General features: G+C 43.5%; 1 protein-coding gene across 4 annotated transcripts in view; it reads left to right on the top strand.

Annotated features, from left to right (window-relative positions):
- Window positions 1-25524, top strand: part of TBC1D1 (TBC1 domain family member 1) — a 238601-nt gene that overhangs the window by 66173 nt on the left and 146904 nt on the right. The window contains exons 1-2 of one of the 4 annotated variants that reach the window (XM_038008635.2): window positions 13545-13763; window positions 15943-16109. The exons of 2 other annotated variants lie outside the window; for them this stretch is intronic. In XM_038008635.2, the coding sequence (XP_037864563.1) occupies window positions 16071-16109 (39 nt within the window). In that variant the 5' untranslated portion in view covers window positions 13545-13763; window positions 15943-16070. Of the gene's footprint in view, window positions 1-13544; window positions 13764-15942; window positions 16110-25524 lie in introns of those variants that run through there. One more of the 4 variants, XM_038008636.2, reaches the window with a different exon arrangement.

The following is a 25524-nucleotide window of genomic DNA, read 5'->3' as shown; positions in this document are numbered from 1 at the left end:
TGTGTCTGCGGTCAGTCCAGGGAAATAGTCCACAGCTTCTCTGAAACTCTTTAACATCTTCATTACAGTCAGTTTAAGTATTTCCTTGGCAATAAACATCAACTCTTTTTCAGATGTTTCTTTGCATATGATGGCCTTGGCATGAGACATGAAACCATTAAGAAAACACAAGCCAGGTCCTCTGCTACAGTCCATAAAAATCATTTAGTCGAAGCTATGCATATTTATTTATTAGCTTATACTCATTTTTAAACTGACTCACAAAAAGCACAGTATTAGGCCATTCTTGCATTGCTGTAAAGAAATACCTGAGACTGGGTCATTTATAAAGAAAAGAGGTTTAATGGGCTTACAGTTCTGCAGGCTGAAGAAGCATGGCACTGGCATCTGCTGGCTTCAGGGGAGACCTCACAACACTTTCAGTCATGGCAAAGGCCAAGGGGGAGCCGGCATCTCACATGGCAGAGCAGGAGCAAGAAAGGGTTGAGGTTGCGGGGGGAGGTCCAGGCAGGCAGATCACCTGAGGTCAGGAGTTTGAAGCCAGCCTGGCCAACATGGTAAAAACCCATCTCTACTAAAAATACAAAAATTAGTCAGGCATGGTGGCATATACTTGTAATCCCAGCTACTCACTGAGGAGGCTGAGGCAGAAGAATTGCTTCAGCTTGGGAGGTGAAGGTTGCAGTGAGCCAAGATCATGCTATCGCACTCCAGCCTGGGTGACAGAGTGAGATTCCGTGTCAAAAAAATACCCATCTATGACTTATGTACAAAATATTTGAAACTGCTAAGACTGGGTAGTAATTACATGGGTGTCTCTCATATTATGCTATTTAAATGATTTAAAAATATTTAATAATTTTTAAGATCCTAAGAAAAAAGAATACCATAATAAAAAACATCCAATATCAGACTCTACTCCCTTGTAGATTAGGAATAATATCTCTGCTCTTTTTCCCCCTAATGGCTCGTTTGTACTTGGCATTTGGTGCCTGCTTAAAACACCAGGCTGACTATAGGGTCCCTGATGTTGGTTAGGGGCCCTCTCTGTAAGCTTTCATAGCACCCTCTCTTTTCCTTCTCACTGCATTTATCACCCAGTTGTGCCATTTCCTGTTTACTTGCCATATGGGCCTGCTGGACCATAAGACGTTCCTCTAGGGGCAGGTGGCTTGCTTACTGTAGCATCCCTGAGGACTGGAATGTAATAGATAGAGTGGCTGCATGAATTACTGCGATGATGACTGCAATGGCTTAAGTTCGGTGCTCTGCACACACGTGGGCCAGGGTTGGTTATGCGAAATTACCACTTGATAAAATTAGTTAAAGCAGCATTTGTTGGCACAGAGAGGCTGTGTGCCCCTTTCTTGGAGTCCCCTAGGCTTCAGTGCATACACCACAGTCTCACAGTTGGAAAGGAGGGTCAGGACGCTGTGTTTCATGTAAAGTGATTCTAAACCTTGTGTTAGATCCACTGACACATCCAACTCAAGACTCGGGATCCAACTGGACACTCAGGTTCCCATGAGGCTATGGCCGGGGCCAAGCCCCCTGCCACTGAATTCCCTAGGCACTGGGAGGTCAGGGTTTTCCTGTTCACTAGCCTGACCAGTTTTTCACAGAGAGGACCAATGTGCCTGCCTTCCCCAGATCGGGCAGCTCAGCTCCTGCTTTGTCCTGGGTTCAGATGGAGTTTGGCTTGCTGGCCCCAGCATAGCCTGGATGGGCACAAAGGGCAGCTTACTGCAGGTCTCACTTTCTTATTAGCCCCCGGCCTGGCTGTACCCTTGAGAAGGGCCCTGCTGCCTCAGACCCAACAAGAATTTGCTTCCTTTCTCTCTTCCTTCCTTCCTACCGCATTCATTCATTTGTTCTTTAGAATCTGCTGCCATTTCATGTCTATTTGTATCTCATCTAGCTAGCATCAGCTCTGTTCCCAGCCTCGTGAAAAAGGCCAAATTCCTTCCCCGACAGAGCCTGCTGTTGGCAGGAAGCTGCCAGAGCATAGTGGCTGTCTAGAGAACCTCTCTGGGCCATGCCAGCTCCCTGAAATCTTAGAGCATGAAGCCCTGTGTTTGTAGCAGTTAGGACTTGCTTGGAGGGATGCTGACAGGTGGTCTATGAAGACACTGCTTCACTGTGCCTAGGTGAGGCCTTTGGTGAGTTATTTTACTTTCCTGAACCTCAGTTTCCTCATCTGCAAGACAGAGTAAGTAATACCTTGCAGCAGGGTTTTAAGGTAATTAGGGGCTGTGAAGTAAAGTGGTTAAGCTGGCAGAGGGCCTGGGTCTGATTCTGGTTTTCTCCTTTCCCAGCTGAGTGCTTCAGTTTTCCCGTCCGAAAATAGGTATTCATACTCTCGACCTCATGCACTGTAAATGCTTAGAACAACGCCTGGTGCATGATGGATGCTGCCTGAAGGCTTGCTGGTTTTAGCAGTGCCTGGCAGATAGGAAGCACTCAATACACACTATGTTCTACTACTGGTATGATTACTCTTACCATCTAGGGTTGTGAGATAGATAATATATGAAAACATCTGGCATGCAATAAGTACTCAGTGGATATTGTTTTCATCCTTTCTGACCCTTGATCTTGGAGCAGGGGTACCTTGAAGTGGAGGGAGGTGATCCCTGCACTGAGTTGGCATTCTTCTTTATGCTCATCTTGTCCCTGAGAACAAGAACTCTAGATATCTGGAAAAGTTCCAGGAGCATCGGGGCCCTTGTGATATTATGACCTTTAGGTTGGTGAGCAGATATGTTTAGTTCTACATTGACCCTGAGCTAAGGCTGCCAGGCACAAAACTGTTACTTATTTATGTATTTTATTTATTTACCTGAGATGGCGTCTCATTCTGTCACCCAGGCTGGAGTGCAGTGGCATGATTTCAGCTCACTACAACCTCCACCTCCCGGATTCAAGCGATTCTCCTGCCTCAGCCTCCCGAGTAGCTGGGATTACAGGTGCCACCATGCCCAGCTAATTTTTGTATTTTTAGTAGAGATGGGGTTTCACCATGTTGGCCAGGTTGGTCTTGAACTCCTGATCTCAGGTGATTCGCCTACTTCACCTTCTGAAAGTTCTGGGATTACAGTTGTGAACCACCACCCCTGGCCATGGGCATTTAATATAGTGTATATTTCACAACATACCTGAGGGAAGCTTGGAAGGGACCTCGGAGACCGTGGGCCTAATACCCACAATTTACAAGGTGGAAACAGGTTCAGAGAATGTGACATGAACTGTCTGATGTCACATAGCTGGTTGCCAGCAGGTAGAAGCTAGCAGCAAGCACCTGGACAGCCTGGGCTGCCTCACACAGAGAAAGATTCCACAAGTCCATGTACAAATTGATTGACCCACTGTAGATGACTCCTGACCCTCATCTGAAAGCTGAATTTATCTTCACCTCGCCCAGAGCAAAACTTCTGTCGTGTTTGAAAAATTCCAGGTGAGAAGAGCAATGACTCAGATGTCACTACTTAGAAGCGTTTAAAAAACTGAGTGGGATCTCGACACAAATGGAAAAGAGAAGCTAAGCTATTTCCCTCTTACATTTTCTCAGCCCTTACATCTCCTATCAAGATCAATAGAGATTTTCAATTATGTACCTTCTCTAGCTGTGCACAGAGACTAAGATGCAGATGGTGGCTTATTTTATAATCTATGAGTTTCTTTGCTAAGTATAGAGACATCTTTTATCTTTTTATTATTATTATTATACTTTAAGTTCTACGGTGCATGTACACAACGTGCAGGCTTGATACATAGGTATACATGTGCCATGTTGGTTTGCTGAACCCATCCACTCATCATTTACATTAGGTATTTCTCCTAATGCTATCCCTCCCCCAGTCCCCCACCACCCCAGTGTGTTATGTTCCCCACCCTGGAGACACCTTTTATCTTAAGGGTTTTCAGAGGGGCATTTGGGTCTTATATTCTGGAAAATGAGCTGGCTCAGTGCACCTGAAAATTACAGAGTTTTACCAGGAACACTCTTCTTGTTGAGATGCAAGTACATGTGGCTTGGTGGACTTTTTGTAGGAACCTTAAGCTACAACAAAGGAGACAAATTCAAATTGTTCCGTGCACTTCTGCAGAGGTTTGTGGCACCATTTATTTCCAGGTGCTTGCTGTGCAATTCTGATCCAAAGTTCAGTGCTGAAGCACATAAATTTAGGCTTTGAAAAGAGTGAGGACATTCACAAAGAGCTTCATTTGTGTTTACAACTTGGCAATTTTAAAGGAATCTTATTAAGATAAAAAAGAGGGCCAAGGCAGGTGGATCACGAGGTCAGGAGATGGAGACCATCCTGGCTAACACGGTGAAACCCCGTCTCTACTAAAAATACAAAAAATTAGCCGGGCGTGGTGGTAGGCGCCTGTAGTCCCAGCTACTTGGGAGGCTGAGGCAGGAGAATGGCGTGAACCAGGGAGGCGGAGTTTGCAGTGAGCCGAGATCGTGCCAGTGCACTCCAGCCTGGGTGACAGAGTGAGATTCCATCTCAAAAAAAAAAAAAAAAAAAAAAAGAGGGCCGGGCACGGTGGCTCACATCTGTAATCTCTGCACTTTGGGAGACCGAGGCGGGTGGATCACCTGAGGTCAGAAGTTCAAGACCAGCCTGGGCAACATGGTGAAACCCCGTCTCTACTAAAAATACAAAAATTAGCTGGGTGTGGTGGCATGTGACTGTAATTCCAGTTACCTGGGAGGCTGAGGCAGGAGAACAGCTTGAGCCTGGGAGGCAGAGGTTGCCGTGAGTCAAGATCACGCCATTGCACTCCAGCCTGGATGACAGAGCAAGGCTCTGTCTCAGAAAAAAAAAAGAGATAAAAAAGAGAAATTATTTTAGAAGTGGGTAATTATCCTAAACAAAGGCAAACTAAACCACCTTATAAAAAAACCAGAAAATTTTGATTTACTATGGAAGAAGTAGAAAGAGGAAGTTTGGGTCAGATTTTTATTAATGAATAGATTTGATTAGGAAATAGGAGTTGATTCTTTTCAGTCTTATTTTTGAAGGAGAACTAGAACTTTCAGTTTAGAAAAAAAAAGTTATTTCTTGATAAAATTAGTGCTCTGTCGAGTGATGCTTCTAATGTATCCACTATAAATTATAGCAAAATGTCTGAGTTTAAAGCTAAGAGTCTATGTTGAGTTACAGGACAGGGTGTGGGTGTCAAAATCTTTTGACTCCAAATGTTTACAGTGTTTTCTTTTATGAGCTCATGACTGCTGGGTTTTTCCATGAATTTGAAAGGAGTGTACAGTGTTTTGAAAAGAAGATTATTTGCTTAAACTTTATAGACTGAACTAAAAATAGAAAAACACTGATTCTATTTTTGGAATGTCTTACAAGCTAAAAAGTAAACATGATTGCTGTACGTATTGAACAACATACTGAGAACAGATGTTTAAATAGCAAAACATAATAATTTCGCTGTTTTCGAAATATCACAGCATTTTAATGAATCGATTGTTAATGAAGAGAGAGACCTATGTCATAAGTACATTTCTGTTTCAGCAAGAGTGTTACGTACAAGGAGAAAAAAAGGCATCCCCAAGCTTGTGTGAACTTTATTCTCAAGGGACTTTGTTACTATCTTGTCTCCTCTGGGGTTGCAAGTTCGGGGGTTCCCTTTCACCTTGCAGTCTTCTTAGTATTTCTGGTGCGACTGCAGCCAGCTTTTAATTTTGCAAGGCTTTTGGATACGTTTAATGAAGGTGGCTGGGGTCACTAAAACTGTTCTCATGAAGTCTGCTTGCTGTTATTCTGGCTAAAAAGAAACTATGATGTAACACACAAAATCAAAACATAAAGTTGGAGACCTTGATTTAAATGTCGACATGGATACATCAAGGAAGAATGTTCTTGAGGTACCCACCTCAATTTATAAGGTACTCCTCAATAAGTCCTCACCTAATTTGTCCTTCTACTTCTCTACACTTTCTTTCCTTCATGAACCCATTTATTGAGCACCGTTTGCTCTGATGATGATCTTCAAATACTCCATCTTGCCACCTGAAGATTCATCTTGAATCTGGCATGATTTAAAATGTGAGTGTGGGTGTGTCCTCGAGAGAAAGTGAGCGATGTAGACAGGTAAGGAGGGATGGGAGGTGCGGGGCTGGGAGAGCAAGTGTGAGTTCCGTGCGTGAGTGAGCAGGACCCACGCCTGGGGATGAATTTCCAAACTGTTGAAAGTGTGGCAGGCTAGCGATGCTTGTGTGTACCAAGTCTCTGCCCAGCTAGTATGATAGGAATTTACCAAAGACACTTGGACGATTTGTGGCTTGGCTTATGGAGTTAAAGTAACAAATGGAGCACAGTTTTGCTGTTAGACACCGCAACTCATAAAAAGAGAGAGGAAAATATCGAGACACATGCTGCAGGCCCACCATGCTGGAGTGAATTTTGGCTCACACACAATCCCTTCTCTGATCTTAACTGTGTGTCCTGTCCTATTTTGTGTATCTATAAACCCAGCTCTGAGCTTGAGGCCTCCAGCTCATCATTTCTGTTTTACTTCTACATTTAAAACATATAATTCCCACTATTATTACAATACCAATCATTGTTGCTACTACTAATACTATTACTACCACCACTACATTTACAGCCAAAATTTGCTGTGCATCTACTATAGGCCAGTGCTTTATCTGTTTTTTTCTTCTTTTTTTTTGAGACGGAGTTTTGCTGTTGTCACCCAGGCTGGAGTGCAATGGCACAATCTCGGCTCACTGCAACCTCCACCTCCTGGGTTCAAGTGATTTTCCTGCCTCAGCCTCCAGAGTAGCTGAGATTACAGGCATCCACCACCACCATGCCTGGCTAATTTTTGTATTTTTAGTGGAGACGGGGTTTCACCATATTGACCAGGTTGGCCTTGCACTCCTGACCTCAGGTGATCCACTGCCTCAGCCTCCCAAAGTGCTGGCATTACAAGCATGGGTCACCAAAACTAGCCCTTTTACGTGTGGGTTCCATTATTACAAGAGCTCAGCGACTTAACTTACCTAAAGTCTTTCAATCATCATCACATAGAGGGATTTACCAAAATTAAGACATAATTTACAGTCTGTAACATTTTGGTATTTAGCAAATCCACAAATTTTGGTATTTAGTATATTAGTGTAACCATCATCACCATCTAATTCCAAAACATTGTCATCACTGCAAAAAGAAACCTTGCACCCATTAGCAGTCTCTCCCTATTTTCTCTTCTCTCCAGCCCCTGGCAACTACTAGTCTATTTTCTGTCTCTATGGATTTGCCTATTCTGGATATTTCATATAAATGGAATCATACAGTATGCAGTCTTTTGTAACTGGCTTATTTCAATTGGCATAGTGTTTTCAAGGTCCATCAATGCTGTGGCATGTGTCAGTACTTCATTACTTTTTATAGTCAAATAATATTCCATTGTATGGATATACCACATCTTGTTGATCCATTCATCAGTTGAGGGGCATCTGGGTTGTTTCCACTCTTGTGAGTTGTGCTGCTGTGCACATTCATGGACACATTTTTACATGGGCATATATGTTTTCAATTTATGCAGAGGGGTTTTTAGTGTTAGATTTTCAGGATTTGGTATTATCCTTGGCAAATACTAGTTTCTTTGGAAACAAACTTTTCTGTTTGTAAGAGATGACTGCGTATCATCAAACTAACACTAACGTTCCCTCTCCACTATGAAGCTCTGATTTCTCTCCTATCTTCTCCTGTGTAAGGCCTGATTTCCAGAGAACACTAATCCTCTAAGCCTTTCTCCATGCGGATCCTTCTTCCTCTCCACCATCTGTAAAAGGCCTGAAACCAGCCAGGAAGCTGGGTTTTCCTTTGCAGCCTGAAGTTATTTTCCTTTCTCTGGGAACTCATCAAAGCTTCACCTGGGCTTTGAGGGAAAATAACTTCAGGGTTTTATCACTCTTTTCCCTGCCTGAGCTTCCCTGCTACCCTCTATGCCCCTTGAGGGCAGGATTCTGGTCTGACTCAGTTTTTCTATTTCCTGCAAGGAATTCTGTGGCTTTCCACCATAGGTAGTAATGAATATTCATATTTGTGAAGTGAATACATTCCTGATCCATTGCCAAGTGGTTCTGATTCACTTGAAACCTGGCTCTACTTTTAAACAGGTCTGAGGGAGGGGAGGATCAAGCTGGCAGAGTGAGGTCATTCTTTTGCATGTGTCCCTACCTTACTGGTCCCCACACTGGAGGGCAGCGTGCCTGGAATCACCTCCTAAACTCACAGGAGGTTTTGCTGCCCTTGCTTCTTGCTCCTCCTAAATAGAAGAAATTGGCAGAAGAGCTGGGGCAGGAGTGTCAGGGTTCGTTTTGGAGGGCATATGGTCAGGCTTAGTAGGGAAGCAACTGTTTCAGTTCCCAGACTGGCCCCCCTGTCTTTCAAGTCCTCCATTAATATCTCAGGAGTGCTGAGATGGTGATACATTAAAGCATCCTTTTAAAGTTACTTAGAAAGACAACAATTTGGGATTTCTGTAGGGATACTGTATTAGTCCATTCTTATGCTGCTAATAAAGACATACCCGAAACTGGGTAATTAAAAAGGAAAGTTGTTTGACTCACAGTTCCACATGGCTAGGGAGGCCTCAAAATCATGGCGGAAGGCAAGAAGGAGCAAGTCACATCTTACACGGCAACAGAGAGAAGAATTGAGAGCCAAATAAAAGGGGTTTCCCCTTATAAAACCATCAGATCTCATGAGACTCACTCACTACCATGAGAACAGGATGAGGGAAATCACCCCCATGATTCCGTTATCTCCCACCATGTCCCTCCCACAACTTGTGGGAATTATGGGAGCTACAGTTCAAGATGAGATTTGGGTGGTGTCACAGCAAAACCATATCAGGTACTATCATGTTTACATCTCTGCAGTCCTATTTGGATAGCCTATTGCTTTCCACAAAGCAACTATATATATATATTTTAAAGTAAAGGGGCTGGGCGCCATGGCTCACCCTTGTAATCCCAGCACTTTGGGAGGCCGAGTTGGGCAGATCACAAGGTTGGGAGATTGAGACCATCCTGGCTAACATGGTGAAGCCCCATCTCTACTAAAAATACAAAAAAAAAAAAAAAAAAAAAAAAAAGCTGGGTGTGGTGGAGGGCGCCCGTAGTCCCAGCTACTCGGGAGGCTGAGGCAGGAGAGTGGCGTGAACCCGGGAAGTGGAGCTTGCAGTGAATAGAGCGAGATGATGCCACTGCACTCCAGCCTGGGCAAAAATGCGAGACTCCGTCTCAAAAATAAAATAAAATAAAATAAAATAAAATAAAATAAAAGGATCTAAAACTGTAAGAGTGGTTCCCAATCCTGGCTGATAATCAGAATCACTTGTTAGAATATATTTCTAAGCTTCAAGTAAAAGAGTCAACATTATGGGTCAACACCAATAATGACCTCTTGGGCTGAGTTCAGTGGGCTGACACATTTGACTCGGCCAGCTGGAGTGTTTTAGTAATTGAGAATGCATTCTCCAAGATGCCATAGTTCCTTCCTTCTTTATCCTCTGACACCTTGCCTTCTTCACACATGACCTGCCTGCCCTTTGAGGTCTCTGAGAATTTGACCTTTGCTCCAAAACAGTCAAATCATCTGCCCTCTACTTTCCCTCTCGCTCCGCCACCATCCCATTACAGTTACAGGTGACTCTGATAGACAATCAGGGCTGTAAACTATCAGTGTCTTTGAGCAATGACTATTCTGTCTGCAGAGGTTCTCAATTCTGACTGCATGAGAGAACCACTTTGGAGATGTTAAAAATTACTGATGCCTGGCTGGGCGTGGTGGCTTATGCCTGCCATTTCAGCACTTTGGGAGGCGGAGGTGGGCAGATCACCTGAGGTCGGGAGTTTGAGACCAGCCTGACCAACATGTAGAAGCCCTGTCTCTACTAAAGATACAAAATTAGCCAGGTGTGGTGGTGCATGCCTGTAATCTCAGCTACTCAGGAGGCTGAGGCTGGAGAATCACTTGAACCCAGGAGGCGGAGGTTGCTGTTAGCCTAGATGGTGCCATTGCACTCCAGCCTGGGCAAGAAAAGTGAAATTCCGTCTTAAAAAAAAAAAGAATACTGATGGCCGGTATACATACAATCCTTTCATGGTAGCATACGCAGTTCCTTGAGGGAAGGATATATTTTTCAGATGGATGGGAGAGTGGTATTTTATAGAAAATTGTGTATTTGAGTATAGGATTAGATTTTTTGTTAAGTTTCCCTTTGATGGAATTCCAGATTATAACAGGGAATATCTTTGTGCAGTGTGACTGGCAAGCTACATGCTGGTAGTGAATTAAAATAAGAGCTGTCATGTATATTTCTTAAAATATTTGGTGTTAGAGCACCACACATTACTATCAAATCTACCCAGTTCAAAGGCTCCTACTTTCCCATGAGATGAGTGATTCTGCCTACTCTTGGATTAGGAAGGAAAACTTGGATCAGAGAAAGACCTCTGTGTATCTAAAAGATAACACAAACCTTAGACAAATTCTAACCCAGACTGCAGGAGCCTCTACCCTGGATGGGTATATACAGTGAATTGGATCCAGGTTTAAACAATGAAGTCTTCATGTCCTTATTTCACCTGCCTGCATACGTTCCCGCTGTAACTGTTACATTCAGGATTTGGCCTGTTTTTTGCAAGAAATGCAGTTTTTATTCCCCTAAACCTAATGCAATTTCCATTTATTTTTTTGGCATCCCTATTTTTTTGTGGCAGAAAATTTATCTTTGTCATAGGTACTTCAGATTTCCTTAGTCAATTCTGGGTTCTCCCCATCCTTTCCCCAGAGTTGCTTCTAAATTCTGGGCATTTTTGGAGAGTTTCGTGTAGGAGTTGGAGTGACGGAGTATGATGACATTTATCCTGGGTTCGGCTTGTCTAGTCTGGTCCTCAGCTGACCATCCGCTCACATCAAAACTATGTTGTTGCCTGATAACTCTAGGTCGCTCTCTAGTGGAACTGGTTCATACCAGTCCAAGAACACAGGACAATTTTGGCTGCTTTCTCCAGGGCCTATTGGTCAGTACCTTTTAATCATTAATGTTTTAAGAGCAATGTTAATGAATCTCATCTACTAGTGCTTCTCAAACTTTAATGAGTATACCAGTCACCTGGAATTTTGGTAAAATGAAGGTTTTGATGCAGTAGGTCTAGATTAGGGCAGGGCCTGAGATTCTGTATTTCTAACAAACAGCGAGTTGCTGCTGAGGCTACTGGTCTGTGGACCACACGTTGAATAGTAAGGTCGTAGAGTCCAGAAGCATTCTCGCTGTAATGGAACTGTCAGCCTCCATCTCTTCTAAGTGTTTGGGAAAGTGATGTGGTAACGGAAAGATGTGGCTAAATGGCTGCAAATGCACTCCTTTTTCCACCTTCATTAAGCAGGGAATATCACTGCTGAAAAGAATGAGAGAATAGCACTTCCCTAGGATGCTTCTAAGGCCCTTTGCAAGGGTAGCCTCTGTTGGAATGATGTTACTTTTTTTTGAGACAGGGTCTTGCTCTGTCACCCAGGCTGGAGTGTAGTGGCTGAATCTCAACTCACTACAGCCTTGAACTCCAGGGCTGAAATGATCTTCCCACCTCAGCCTCTCGAGTAGCTAGGACTACAGGCATGTGTCACTATGTCCAGCTAATTTATTTTTATTTTTCCTTTTTGTAGACATGGGGTCTCACCATGTTGCCCAGGCTGGTCTTGAACTCCTGAGCTAAAATGATCCTCCCACCTTGGCATCCCAAAGTGCTGGGATTACAGGCATGAGCCACTGTGCATGGCCTGATATTTCTCTTGACTTTCTCCATGGCTTTTTTTTTTTTTTCTTTTTTTGAGACAGAGTCTTACTCTGTCCCCCAGGCTGGAGTGCAGTGGTATGATCTCAGCTCACTGCAACCTAGGCCTCACAGGTTCAAGTGATTCTTCTATCTCAGCCTCCCGAGTAGCTGGGATTACAGGCGTGTGCCATCACACCCGGTTAATTTTTGGTATTTTTAGTAGAGACGAGGTTTTGCCATGTTGGCCAGGCTGGTCTCGAACTCCTGACCTCAAGTGATCCACCTGCCTCGGCCTCCCAAAGTGCTGGGATTACAGATGTGAGCCACTATGCCCAGCCTCTCCATGCCTTTTTGGTTTTATCTATTCCTATGCATGAGATAAAACCACAAGCGTGGAAAAAAGAGAAAACCCTATCATCCCCCATGATCCTCTCCTTTTGATATGCATGCCCTTATATTATCTCCTCCCCTTAACTGTGGACTAGACTTATGTCTTTGGTTTTCACAAACAGTAATGGAGCAAAAGTGTTGGGATGTCATACCTTAATTTATTAAAAAAACCCTCTTTTTGGATTTGTGCGTTCTCTCGGATCACTTGTGCTGGGGGATACAAACTGCCATTTTCTGATTAGCACTACGGAAAAAAACAGCAAGAAACGGGGGCCCTGAGTCCAGCTGCCTGCAAGGAACTAAATACTGGCAACACCTATGTGAATGAGTGTGGAAGTGGATCCTTCAGTTCCAGGCCAGTCTTGAGATCACTGCAGCCTCAGTTAACAGCTTGGCTGAAATTCTGGGGAGACTTTCAGCCAGAGCCATCCAGCTAAGATGCTCCTGGATTTCTGACCCACAGAAGTTGTTTGTGGTTTTAAGCTTCTCAGTTTTGGGGTAATTTTTTATACAGCAATAGGTAACTAATACCCTCACTAAACTCAGTAATGCACAATTAGTAAAAGGAAAAGAGAAGCAGAATTCTTGGGCTGGGTTGGCCATTTGGCCTGAGGAACTCAGTGAGTGGTTCCACCTGACACATACATTACACATCAGCGATTAGACCTTTGGACTTTTTTTTTTTTTTTTCAACGGGGATCTCAGCAGTGGCTGGGATTGAAACTCAGCTTTACCTTTGTAGCCATAAACTGACCACCTTGTCTCACCATCTTGCCTTGGGAGAGAAGAAAACTATGGTGAAATCAACATTTCTCAAGTTGCAAAAGCCTCCTGGCAGGCAGGAGCTAAATGGTTCTTTTCCTCTGCCCCATTTTTGGTCTCAATTGCCGAGTTTTCTGACTCCGAGAAAACCACCTTTGATTATATAAAGGTATTAGGGGCTGGGGAACACTGGCCCTTTTGTTACCAGCAATCTAAAGCGCTTAGGAAGAAACGCCCTGGGGGTGGGGCTCACCCCTGGAAAGTTGGGCGGGCTTTGTGTTAGCTCCAACTCTGGGGCTTTTGTCGAACTTCGGAGAGGGAGGAATTCTTAGATTTCTGAAAGTTGTGCGAAACGGACCCCAGACGCCTGGAAAGGCGCGTCCCCAGCCTCCAGGGTTTCCTGCGCAGCCCTGGACATCTCTGAGGGGGGCGACCCCAGCATGTCCCAACTTCCCGCCGGCAGCGGAGCGCGGGGGTGGGCGGGGTCGGCCGCGCGCCCTCCCCTCCTGTACCCTCCTCCCCCCGCCCACCCCCTCCCCGCGCTCTCCCCTCCCACTTCCCTTTCTCTGCCTGGCCGCCCGGCGGGCGCGACCTCTCGGGGCAGTGACGAGCTGGGTGGAGCCCGCCGCCGCCGCCGCCGCCGCCGCCGGGGAGAGCGATGCCCCGGCCCCGCTGCTCCCGAAGCCCGCCTCCGGCCGCCCGCGGGCCCACGGGCCGGCGGCGGGACTGAGCGGGAGCCGGCGGGCGAAGAGCCGCCGCCCGGCCCGCGATGTCACCATTGTTCAGCTGGGTGGCCAAGGTAGGCGGCGTCGGGCGGGCGCCAGTTACCGGAGCGGAGCGGCAGGCGCGGGGCTGGAACATTTGTAACCTTCGGGCCGGGCTGGGCTGGGCAGCTGGGGGGCTAGGCGCGGCTAGGGGTGAGCGGCGGGCGCCACCGGGTCGTTAGCCGCGCGTTTCTCATTCATTAGTCTCCCAGATCCCTGTGGGGAGGACTAGCGAGGTAACGGCGCCCATTTCACAGTTGGGGAGACTGAGGCTGGACTCGAAGACCCCTTTGGAAGCCCGAACCCAGCGGGTGGCTCCTCCGGCCCCTGTTGCTCCCCGCGCCGCGTAGGTGCGGCTTGGTGCTCCCAGGCACGGAATCTCGCGGATGTGGACCCCGCGTGTCTCCTTCGCGGGTGTCGCCCTCGTGTGTCTCCCTCGTAGATGTCGGCTTGCGCTGGGCCGCCTGTACTGGGCGCCGAGGATGCCCAAAGGCTGAAGCTGGTGCCCGCAAGGGGTGTCTGTCTTTCGTTTTTAACCCTCTGGTTTCAAAGGGCATGTTCTGAGGTCTGAGTTTTAAATAGAAGTTTTTATCTTTCCATTCCCACAAAGTTTTATTTTCAGAACATCAGCGCTTTCGAGATAACTGAGTGGTACAAATTCAGGCCAGTTGCACTGTTGCTAACAGGAAGGCATTAGTGTAGATTTCCAGAGTTCCCACCAGCTCGACAACACGGTAGTAGCATCAATAGCATTCTTTTTATCCACTCCTGCAGTGCCAGGTGTCTGAATGTGTTTTAAAGGATGCGACCCTCGCTGCCTTGAAAGGCTCGCTGATTGCTGGGACATCTTGCTGTCACCCCATGAACTCAGTCCCTTGGCCGGCTCCTTCGCAGGGCTTGCTTCCTGTGTATGGCTGGTTGAGTAATAAGCTCAGAAACTCGTTAGCCATTCTGGGAGCCTTTACCAGTTAATAATTAGGTGGTGGTTATATCTCCAGTTATGCAATGCTTTTACGGTATTATTTAATTACATTTTTATGAGTACCTGTTTGTGAGCAGGTATGGCTTTGCCTGTGATTTAAGTGACAAAATTGGAGACACAGAAACTAGATAACACTAGTTTTTAGATGGGCAAAAGTTTTTAGATAGATTTTCTTACTAGGTAAATAACATTCCATTAGAGTCACTTCCTGAAACATAGCTGGTGGTAAAATGAGATGACTTTCAAAAACGTTTTGAGTCATTAAAAAGCGGTTTCGTACCGAAGAAAAATTGGTAATACCTACACATTTTGGTTTGAACTGATAGCTAATTAGCTTTTATAAGTATCGGTAAATTTAAAAACATTTTTGAAGTTTGAAAAGTAATTCAGTGTGTTGTCTGATTATATTTTACTTCCTCATCCTAGGAAGATTTGAGTCTACTTTTATATTGTTATGCTTTTGTACTGTAAGGCCAAAGGGAGGAAAAAAAAAAAACAACAACTCATTTTATTGCAAAACCAATAAGAAGTAAATGTAAATTTTTAAAAACTTACTGCTAGTACTGTTTAAGTTTTACTTTTCCAGAACATATTTAGTAAGATGCTATTCATTGTGGGAGTGAGATGGATTTTTGTTTACTTTGGTACAGAGGAGACAGTGAAAACGCCCCCAACAAAGCCTTATTTCAAAAACCATCACAGACTTTTAGGACGATTGTTAGCCTTCTCCGAGTGTCAAATCATTAGAAAAATTTATATAGAGGAAATGTAGGCTGGTAGCTTAATTTGGATTCTGAATCTTGTTATTTCAAAATTATTATTTTTGAGACAGAGTCTCGCTCTGTCACCTAGGCTGGAGTGCAGTGGTGCGATCTCAGCTCACTGCACCCTCCACCTCCCAGGTTCAAGCCATTCTTGTGTCTCAGCCTCCCCAGTAGCTGGGATTACAGGTGTGTGCCACCACGCCCAGCTAATTTTTGTATTTTCAGTAGAGATGGGGGTTTGCCATATTGGCTAGGCAGGTCTTGAACTCTTGGGCTCAAGTAATGCACCCGCCTCGGCCTCCCAAAGTGCTGGGATTACAGGTGTGAGCCACCGCACCCGGCCTAAAAATTACTATTTCGATTACAGGACAACAGTGAAAAACTATTCAATGTTTTTGGAGCAAATTCATGTATACCTCTTAGCATAAATTTTTAAAATGTGATTATTTTATATTTCATTTCCTCTAGGTGGTGCAGCCATTACAAATTATATCCTGAAATTGAATGATTTTTATAGATAACATGTTACCCTGTGAAAGATTTTAGAACATGAAATTACTCTTTGGAAGTTCATTTCTTGGAGTTACAGACTAAAAATGATGTTCTATGGAACCAACGTGGTTTACGATGAAGAGGCAAGTCATTAACATACTTTACATTACAAACTAGGTAATATCCTAAAGACAAAGACAAAAGGTGTAGATAATGCACACAATGTGAGTAATCCTGAAGTTGTTATATTTGACTTCAGAATGCCCCTTCAGAAACACACAGCTGCACATGAGCACAGGCCTCACACAAACACCTGCACATCCAGTTACGCAGCTGACTTTCCTTTTCCTTTTTCATTTTGACCTTTGCAACTGCAGCTGAACAGCTGGTAGCGAAGGAGAAGGGCTGGGCGTCAGTTGATGCGCACGGATACCTGAGCCTGGATGTGTTTTTCTTGTGCAATGCATTATTATTGGGTGAATATTGAATGTGTAGAGTGGGCAATTGCGTGACGTAGGAATAAAGCCAAAATGGAAGAGTTTTGTTTTAAAGAGATTATCTCTTAAAGAAGAAAGAAAAACATGAGATGTACTTTTAAAAAAAATTGGACGTGATCTGGAACTTTAGGGCAGGTGTGCATTGTGTCAAGAATGTGGCTGGGCTTTATAGCAGTGTGATTTCTTGATTAGTCTTTCTCTGGGGACACTTGACTTTTTACACAGTTTATACATAAAACTGAACTTTTCAAGCGTTGTGATTTTCATAGTAAACTCACAGATGTCCCCAACAACCCGGCAGTTTTGAGTATATCTACTGTTTCTATGCCTCCATGTATCTGTTAGTCAAAACTAACTGCAGCAGAACTGCCAAGTAACTTTTAGAATTTATTTGGATTTGCACCTGCTTATAAAGTTTGTAGCTAAGATTATTGCTGGTATTTCAAGTTAGTAGATTTTAAATATACATATGTCAGTTTATGAGAAAAAAATGGAAAATGAGAACTAAATATAGCCAAGTTTGCTGTGTTTCAAATCCAAGTTCAGTTTCTTATAGTTTATGGTGTGTATTAAGTATTTAGTTTATGAGTAAAGTATTTAACTGTGTATTTAATGTATTAATAAGGCATTTAACTGTGTATTTTCCAGTGCTCATTCAACAAGTGTTTATTAGTACTTTTTGTATATAAGCAGTGTTTATGTCCTGGAGGAGTTAATTCACTCTCCACAATAGATTATCCTTTAAAAAGTGTGCACCCTGAAGATTTATAAATTAAATATTTAAAGATGCATTAAAAAAGGAATCTTTTTTTTTTTGGACACTGAGTCTCTCTCTGTTACCCAGGCTGGTGTGCAGTGGCACGATCTCGGCTCACTGCAACCTCTGCCTCCTGGGTTCAAGTGCTCCTCCCACCTCAGCCTCTCTAGTAGCTGGGACTACAGGCATATGCCACCATGCCTAGCTAATTTTTGTATTTTTAGTAGAGACGGGGTTTCACCATGTTGGCCAGGCTGGTCTTGAACTCCTGACCTCAAGTGATCTGCCCACCTTGGCCTCCCAAAATGTTGGGATTACAGGCGTGAGCCATTGTGTCCAGCCCACAGAATCCTTTTGTAAAGCAAGTAACTGATTGCTAATTAATATTTTATGTAAAACCAGGTTTTCCGTATTTGGGCATTACTTAAAACGTTGGTTTATAGCCACCATTCATTCAACAGGTCATTTAACAAATGTGTTCAATGCAGATATTTACGGATAACCTATCTATATTAGGTACTATTTGAGGAGCTGGGGATTTAGCAACAGACAGGCAGACCAGGTCCCTGTTTTTATGGTATTCTAGATGGGAGAGATAGCAAAGCAGTAAGCAGATAGATGAACAAGATTATTTGGGATGGTGGTCAGTGCCAGGAAGAGAAGTAAGAGTGGCTCCGGGGTGGGGTGCTGCAGGGGTGGCATTCCATACGACTGGTGAGAGGGCAGTAAACATGCTCCAAGCAGGCCGCAGGGAGAAGGGAGGTGTGGCTGGAATACCTCCAGCTGGGTGCATAGCACTGGCCTCTGGGTGGGAAGGGTAAAGTGGGCCAGGCTGTTTATGACTCCATAGGCTTAGAATGGGGTTTGGATTTGCTTTTAAGTGTAGTCAGAAGCCATTAAAGGTGTGGAAGGGAGGAGTGATGTCAGCTGATGTATATTTTGAATGGAAGCAGAAGGACCACTTAGGAGGTGGTTTTGGTTCCGTCAGGAGGTGATATTGGTAGCTTGGACCTCAGTAATAAGAAAGGAATACCAGTGGATAGTCATTGTCCTTTATATTTTGAAATGATGTGACCCAGTGGCTTTGCTATCTTGTTTGTCTGTGTTTGGTGCAAATAACCGAGTAACTAATTGCTGTTTATATGTTGAGTGTAAGTACAATTTGCCCTTCCATCATCTCTTCCTTCTAAGCAAAGCTTTCATGCAAAGTTCTGTCCTGACTCTGGTCTTATTTATTTACCTTTGAGGTTTCCTGCAGACTGGACCAGCCCACCTTGGGTGCCTGTAGGCCGCAGGAGTTGTCCTTCTGTTTACCAGCACACAGCACAGCAGCCTTCCTATGTAAGGTGTGAATCTGACTATAGCAAATATTTAGGCAACAATTTTCTTGTGTTGCTTGAAGTCAGTCCAATGTTGGTTTATCCTTGATGTGTGTCCTAGGTTAATGTGATGCATTGTTTAAAAAATTTTTTTTCTTCTGTAGACTCATATTACATTTTATTAGCGGATGCTTGAGTTTAATAAGGGAGGGGAAAACTCCTTCTTGTCATAGTCAAACCATTCCTTGAATCTGAAAAATTTGCTGCCTTGGCTAAGCAAAGCTGGTATAACCCTGACCAGGATTTCAGCAGAGTTCCTGTGGAGCGCTTTTTATCTGGTAGTGGTGGCAGCTGTGCTTTGTGCTTTGGGAACTCTAGTTGCTTAGAGTGTGCCAGGAACTTGGGCGTAGGTTGGTTTTACTGAAAGAGAATGGAGGAAAGCAGGGCTAGAAATCCCACCTAATCCACAAATAGAACACAGCCCAGAGCAATGCCCAGTGAGAAAAAAAGCTGATTAAAGTATAATTTGTTTCCTTAGAAAATTCTTTAAACTGATCTTAGCCTATATATGTTTGTCCCCGGTTCTTCTGTTTCTATCAAAACTCTCCTCATCCTTTATTCCTTTCCTGAAGCACCTCTGATTAATCATTCATTCATTGGACGAATGTACTAAGCAGGGCAGAGAATAACGGGAAGGCAGGGTGTGCTGGGCAGTTGGAGTAGCATGTGCTAAGGCTTTGAGCCCCCTTGGTGGAGCTGCAGTCACAGGAGGTTGGTGGGGCTGGAGCGAGACTGCTGGGGGGAGTAGCAGAGGTGAACGGGGACCAGGATGAGCATGGCATACAGACCCTTTTGGTATTTTATTCTGGAGCAATGAAGACCTATTGGGTACCAAAGCTGATCTTTCCCCAAACTCTTATTTTTTTTTTTTTTTTTTTGCCCAGACGGAGTCTCACTCTGTGGCCAGGCTGGAGTGCAGTGGCGCGATCTTGGCTCCCTCTGCCTCCCTCTGCCTCCCAGGCTCAAGTGATTCTTCTGCCTCAGCCTCCCGAGTAGCTGGGATTACAGGCAGGCGCCACCGCGCCGAGCTAATTTTTGTATTTTTAGTAGAAACGGGGTTTCACCATGTTGGCCAGGATGGTCTCGATCTCCTGACCTTGTGATCCACCTGCCTCGGCTTCCCAAAGTGCTGGGATTATAGGCGTGAGCCACTGTGCCCAGTCCTCCCCAAACTCTTATAGTTGCGTATTTTCTTCTGTATGGTGCTTGGTGTGCAGTGACCACACTGTGCCCAACTTCTGCTTCTTCCCTTTTTTTTTTTTAAATATACTTTTTTAGAGCAGTTGTTTTTTAAAGCAGTTGTAGGTTTACAGCAAAATTGAGTGGAAGTTACAGAGATTTCCCACGTAGCCCCTGTCCCCACGCATGCACAGCATTCCCTGTTATTAATATTCATCACCAGAATGGTGCATTTGTTACAACTGATGAATCTATATTGACATATGATTATCACACAAAGTCCATTGTTTACATTAGGGTTCACTATTGGTGATGTACATTCTACAGGTTTGGATAAATGTATAATGACGTGTATCCAGCATTATAATATCATAGAGTAGTTTCATTGCCCTACCCGTCCTCTGTGATCGATTCATCCCTCCCTTCCCATGAGCCTTTGGCAACCCACTAATCTTCGTACTATCTGTAGAGAATGTATATATAGTTCTGCCTATAGAGAATGTCATGTAGTTGGAATCATACACAGTATGTGTGTAACCTTTTCAGATTGGCTTCTTTCACTGAGTGTATGCATTTAAGTTTTCTGTGTGCTTTTTTTTAAAAAATGGCTTGATAGTTCATTTTTTAGTGCTGAATAATATTCATTGCCTGGATGTACCACAGTTTATCCATTCACCCACAGTAGGACATCTTGGTTGCTTCCAAGTTTTAGCAATTACGAGTAAAGCTACTATGAACATCTCTGTGTAGTTTTTTGTGTGGATCTGAGTTTTCAGCTCCTTTGAGTAGATATCGAGAAGTATGATTGCTAGATTGTAATGTAAGAGTACGTTTGTTTTTGTGAGAAGCACTCAACTGCTTTTCAAAGTGCCTGTACCATTTTGTATTGCCATCAACAATGAATGAAAATTTCTTTTGCTCCTTATAGGCATTTGATGTTGTATTCTGGAATTTGGTTGTTCTAATAGGTGTATAGTGGTACCTCATGGATGTTTTAATTTATGTTTGTCTAGTGACAGCTGATGTTGTCCTACTCCCTTTCTTTTGATTAACTTTTAAGGAGTAGAACCAATGTTAGGCTAGGCGTGTTGGCTCACGCCTGTGATCCCAGCACTTTGGGAGGCTGAGGCGGGTGATCACTTGAGGCCAGGAGTTTGAGACCAGTCTGGCCAATATGCAAAACCCTGTCTCTAGAAAAATACAAAAATTAGCTCGGTGTGGTGGTGTGCACTTGTAATCCCAGCTACTTGGGAGGATGAGGCATGAGAATTGCTAGAGTTTGGGAGGCAGAGGTTGTAGTGAGCCAAGATTGTGCCTCTGCACTTTAGCCTGGGTGACAGAGCGAGACCCTGTCTCAAAAAAAAAAAAAAGGAAATGTTAGTGCTTTTGAATTTTATTTTATAATGCACAGTAATATTCAAGAACATCTGTACAACCTATAAGAAAACCTTTATTTGGTTGTATTTATGATATATATATTTTCTTAAGACGGAGTCTCGCTCTGTTGCCCACGCTGGAGTGCAGTGGCGTGATCTCGGCTCACTGCAACCTCTGCCTGCCAGGTTCCAGCAATTCTCCTGCCTCAGCCTCCTGAGTAGCTGAGACTACAGGCACCCGCCACCATGCCTGGCTAATTTTTTTGTATTTTTAGTAGAGCGGGGTTTCACTGTGCTGGCCAGGATGGTCTCAAGCTCCTGTCCTTGTGATCCGCCTGCCTCAGCCTCCCAAAGTGCAGGGGTTACAGGCGTGAGCCACTGTGCCCAGCCTGTATTTATGATATTTATGAATCTAATCTTAAGTATCTGATTTTTCCATTTTAAAATTTCTGTGATTTCTGATTTTGTTATTGGAAGAGTGATGAAAAGTACTCTATGCTCTTTTGTTAAATTTATATGAAACATTTGACAGAAAAATTTCCTTAGTTTTCATGCACTTGGGTTATTTTCCTGTAAATTATTTTTGTATCTGTCATGTTATAATGGGATTAGATTCACAGGCTCTGTTCTTTTACATTGGTGGAAACCTGGCTAAGTTAACTTTGCTGAGCCTGTTTTCTCGTCTCTAAAATGAACTTAATATACTTGTTTTGTATTTATCTTTTTAAAAATAGATCCTATTTTAAAATCCGATAACGTCAAAATCTGCTTAGGAAATTGTGAAGACTATCTTCAGATGTAAACCGTTTAAAACATGGTTGAATGGGCAGTTTAAATTAATGGCATGTGTGGTATCAGGCAGGGTAGATACTGAGATGAGTAGGACATGGGCCCAGCCTTTGAGTAGCTTGCAGTTTAATGGGGAGAGGGAGACCTGTGGAGATAATTTAATTTTAATGTGGTATGTGCACAAATAATCACTCTGCTGGGATTTCGGAGGAGACTAGAAGATGAGGTCTGAGTGAAGTCGAGGGTAATTGTAGGTCATTGATGTGGTAGATTATGAAAAGGAATAGTTAGGAAATACTGGCGGTAGTTTTCTAGCGTGTTTCAGAATGGAGTCAGGGTTGCTTTCCAACTGTTTGCCTTGTTTTTGAGACCGCTGATTTTTAACCTTGGGGAAGGCACATCACTTTAAATAAATTATTCAGACCTTTCTTTCATACCAGCACTGCCTAGGGCCCACAAATACCTGTCGGTAATTGTGGCTTAGGGTGGTGGTCATTCTAGTAGCATTTAGTAATGTAATTATGGTGTAACCAGAATGTCATCTTGAATGTAATTCCATTCGTTCTTTGCTACGTGGGGAACTGACACCCAGAGCGATGAAGTAACTTGATTTGAACAAAATCACACAGCTAGTTTGTGGCAGAACTTAAAAAGTTCTTGGACACCTGTTTTTGATGTATGTTGTTAATATTGCTCTGCTGATTTGTTTGCACTTTCATCTTCAAAATGTTTTACTAAAATCAAAACTATGCACATCTATCAAACAATCTATTGTATTTCAGAACACTATTTATTTATATTTTTGAGACAGAGTCTTGCTCTGTTGCCCAGGCTGGAGTGCAGTGGTACGATCTCGGCTCACTGCAACCTCTGCCTCCCGGGGTCAAGTGATTCTCCTGCCTCAGCCTCTTGAGTAGCTGGGACTACAGGCACACGCCACCACGACTGGCTAATTTTTGTGTTTTTAGTAGAGATGGGGTTTTGTCATGTTGGCCAGGTTGGTCTTGAACTCCTGACCTCAAGTGATGTGCCTGCCTCGGCCTCCCAAAGTGCCGTAATTACAGGCCTGAGCCACTGTGCCTGACCCATAATACTTGATTTAACCACTTGATGAGTGTATTCTTGCAAATTTCAGGTCAAGATACCTGCAGGGAAATGAGCAAAGAGAAGAAGGCTGAGTAGTCGGGTTGGGGTGGGTGGGGATCCTTTGATGTGTGAAGGGTGTCTCTGCAGCCTGGGAGGACCAACCAGTTGTGTTAACTGTGCAAGAAGAAGCACAGCCTGAGTATTTGAAGAGAGTGGAACTTGCCAATGTCTAATGTGGCTGTTTAGCTCCCTAGCACTGGGCTATAGTGACCCACCCATTCACTGAGTGCTTCTGTTTCCGGGAAGGCATCCTCTAGAAGATGGGGTAGGTGTGTGTAATGGATCTCTTCCCTCTAATATGAGAGATTGACTTTGCTCAGAAAAACATCACCTGCAGAGGGCATTTAATAGAAAGGACAGTTATATTAGCATGAGTAACATAAGGGAAGAGATGATTATATTTTTGAGAACTTTATTTGTGCAAACCATTGTGTTAGGAATAGTCAAGTCTCATAATTAATTTAATTCTCAAAATAATTGTGGCAGTAGTAGTATTATTTTCTCCTTCCCCCCTCCCCCCTTTTTTTTTTTTTGCGGAAAAGAAATATGAAGAAACTGAAGTTCAGAAAGGCTCGGTACCTTATCCTAGCTATTAAGATTAAAGCTTGACTTGTTTGGCTCTAAATTCATATTTTATCTGTTGTACCTGCATTATCTCTGTAACAGAGGGATTACAACACATGTTCAGGATGTGAAACAAGGGCAGCAGAGCTTAGAAAAATATCTTGTTCCACTGAGAAACTGAACTATTTTCCCCTTTCTTAGGTGAGAGACATAAAACATTCAACTAATCTGCTTTTAAAAATAGACACACCATATTGAAACTATACAAGAAGTGTAACATTTTTTTTAAAATCCCTGAATTTTGTGATGTTCTCAGTTAGGGAGAGAAGGAAACAGGAAATAAGAGAAAAATCACATAGAAGATTGAAGGTGAAGATTGGGAGGAGGTTCAGACAATTGAATGATAGACTGAAAGAGGTCAGTTTTGAGTGACCACACGAGATTGCATTTCATCGTTGACTTGAGTTGTGGATTTTAGAGTGTTTTCACTTGTTCTCTGACATTCTTTTCAAAGTACCACAGTACCATGTTTCCTAGTGATTCAGCTTACCTGGAAAGTTCTCTGCAGGAGTCGATTCTGCATAGACTCTCTAGAGCATCATACTGTGGATGTTTTATCAGCCTATAGATAGCACACTAGGCAGGCAGTAGCAGTCGTGGGGTGCAGGTCCCGGTGTGCTCTGTGTTTGCTATTTAGCCTTGGCTAGGTGACATGGGAAAGATGATCAGTGCCAGCTGCCCATCAGGTAGCCTTGTTTGGCATCTTAATGAGCTGATGTAAGTGCATGTAAACTGTCAAACACTCTTTAGGATGAGCTTGTCTAGGAACAGCAGGGTGTAGCTACATGTTTCCAATACATTTTTTGGCCTAGGGCAAGTTATGCTTGCCTGGGCCTCAGTCCTTGATCTATAAAATGAGAACATTGTGTTAAATGATTGCTACAGTTGTATTCAATTCAGAATCTGTGTCTCTGTGACTGCAAGTCAAGCCAGCTATCTTAGATTGTCTACCTCTGATAAGGAGGAAAGGGCCCATGGAATCATTGGTCTAGGTCAGATCTCTCCACGCGTTACCAGTGGAGGTATGACCTTAAGTAAGTTATTTTTTTTCTCTAGACATGAATGTGTTCATCCATTAAAAGGGGGATAGTAAATAGCTATCATCCAAGCTGTTGACGATTTATCCACATAACACACTTAGTACCTAGATTAAGCACTTAGTACATGTGAACCATCATCATCATTGAATTTAGGGGTGGAGAAAGACTTTTGTAGTTGTTTAGCTGTATTCCCTCTTTTTAAGGATGAAGAAACAGGAAGCCCACTACAGGTGAGATGTCTTTCCCAAAGCCACAGCTAAGATCCAAACAGAGCTCTTTGCACCACCTGGCACTCATTCAAATAGAAACCAAAAACAAAATTTGAAGCACCCCAACTAACCGATGGACCACCCCCTCCTCAGTCAAGGGCATTCCAAAGAAACCTGAAAAACTCATTCAGGTCACCCGAAAAACTCATTCAGGTTGTGATGGGAAAGGGGACATGCTTCATTATACCTTCCTCTCTCTGGAACTCAGGCACAACTGACCAGTGTAAACATTAAAACAGATCTTAAGACTGCCAAAACAGATCTCAAATTCCAGCCTAACTCGAGTCTAACATCACATGACAGATAGCAGGCCCTGAAAGAAACTGAAATATTTTACCACAAAATGTATTTCTTTGGCATATTTTGAAATGACCCTGGAAAGTTGTCTCTTGTGGGGAAAATCTACATTCTCTAAGGAATTCCCTTCGCTTTCCAGATCTTTTCCCTATACCAGGAGAGAATTAACTAAGAGTCTGGCACATTTTTTGTTAGGTCTGATGAG

The sequence above is a fragment of the Chlorocebus sabaeus genome, chromosome 27 (genome assembly GCF_047675955.1).
Source record: "Chlorocebus sabaeus isolate Y175 chromosome 27, mChlSab1.0.hap1, whole genome shotgun sequence".
Lineage (NCBI taxonomy): Eukaryota > Metazoa > Chordata > Mammalia > Primates > Cercopithecidae > Chlorocebus > Chlorocebus sabaeus.
This window is presented reverse-complemented; position numbering and strand designations above follow the sequence as displayed.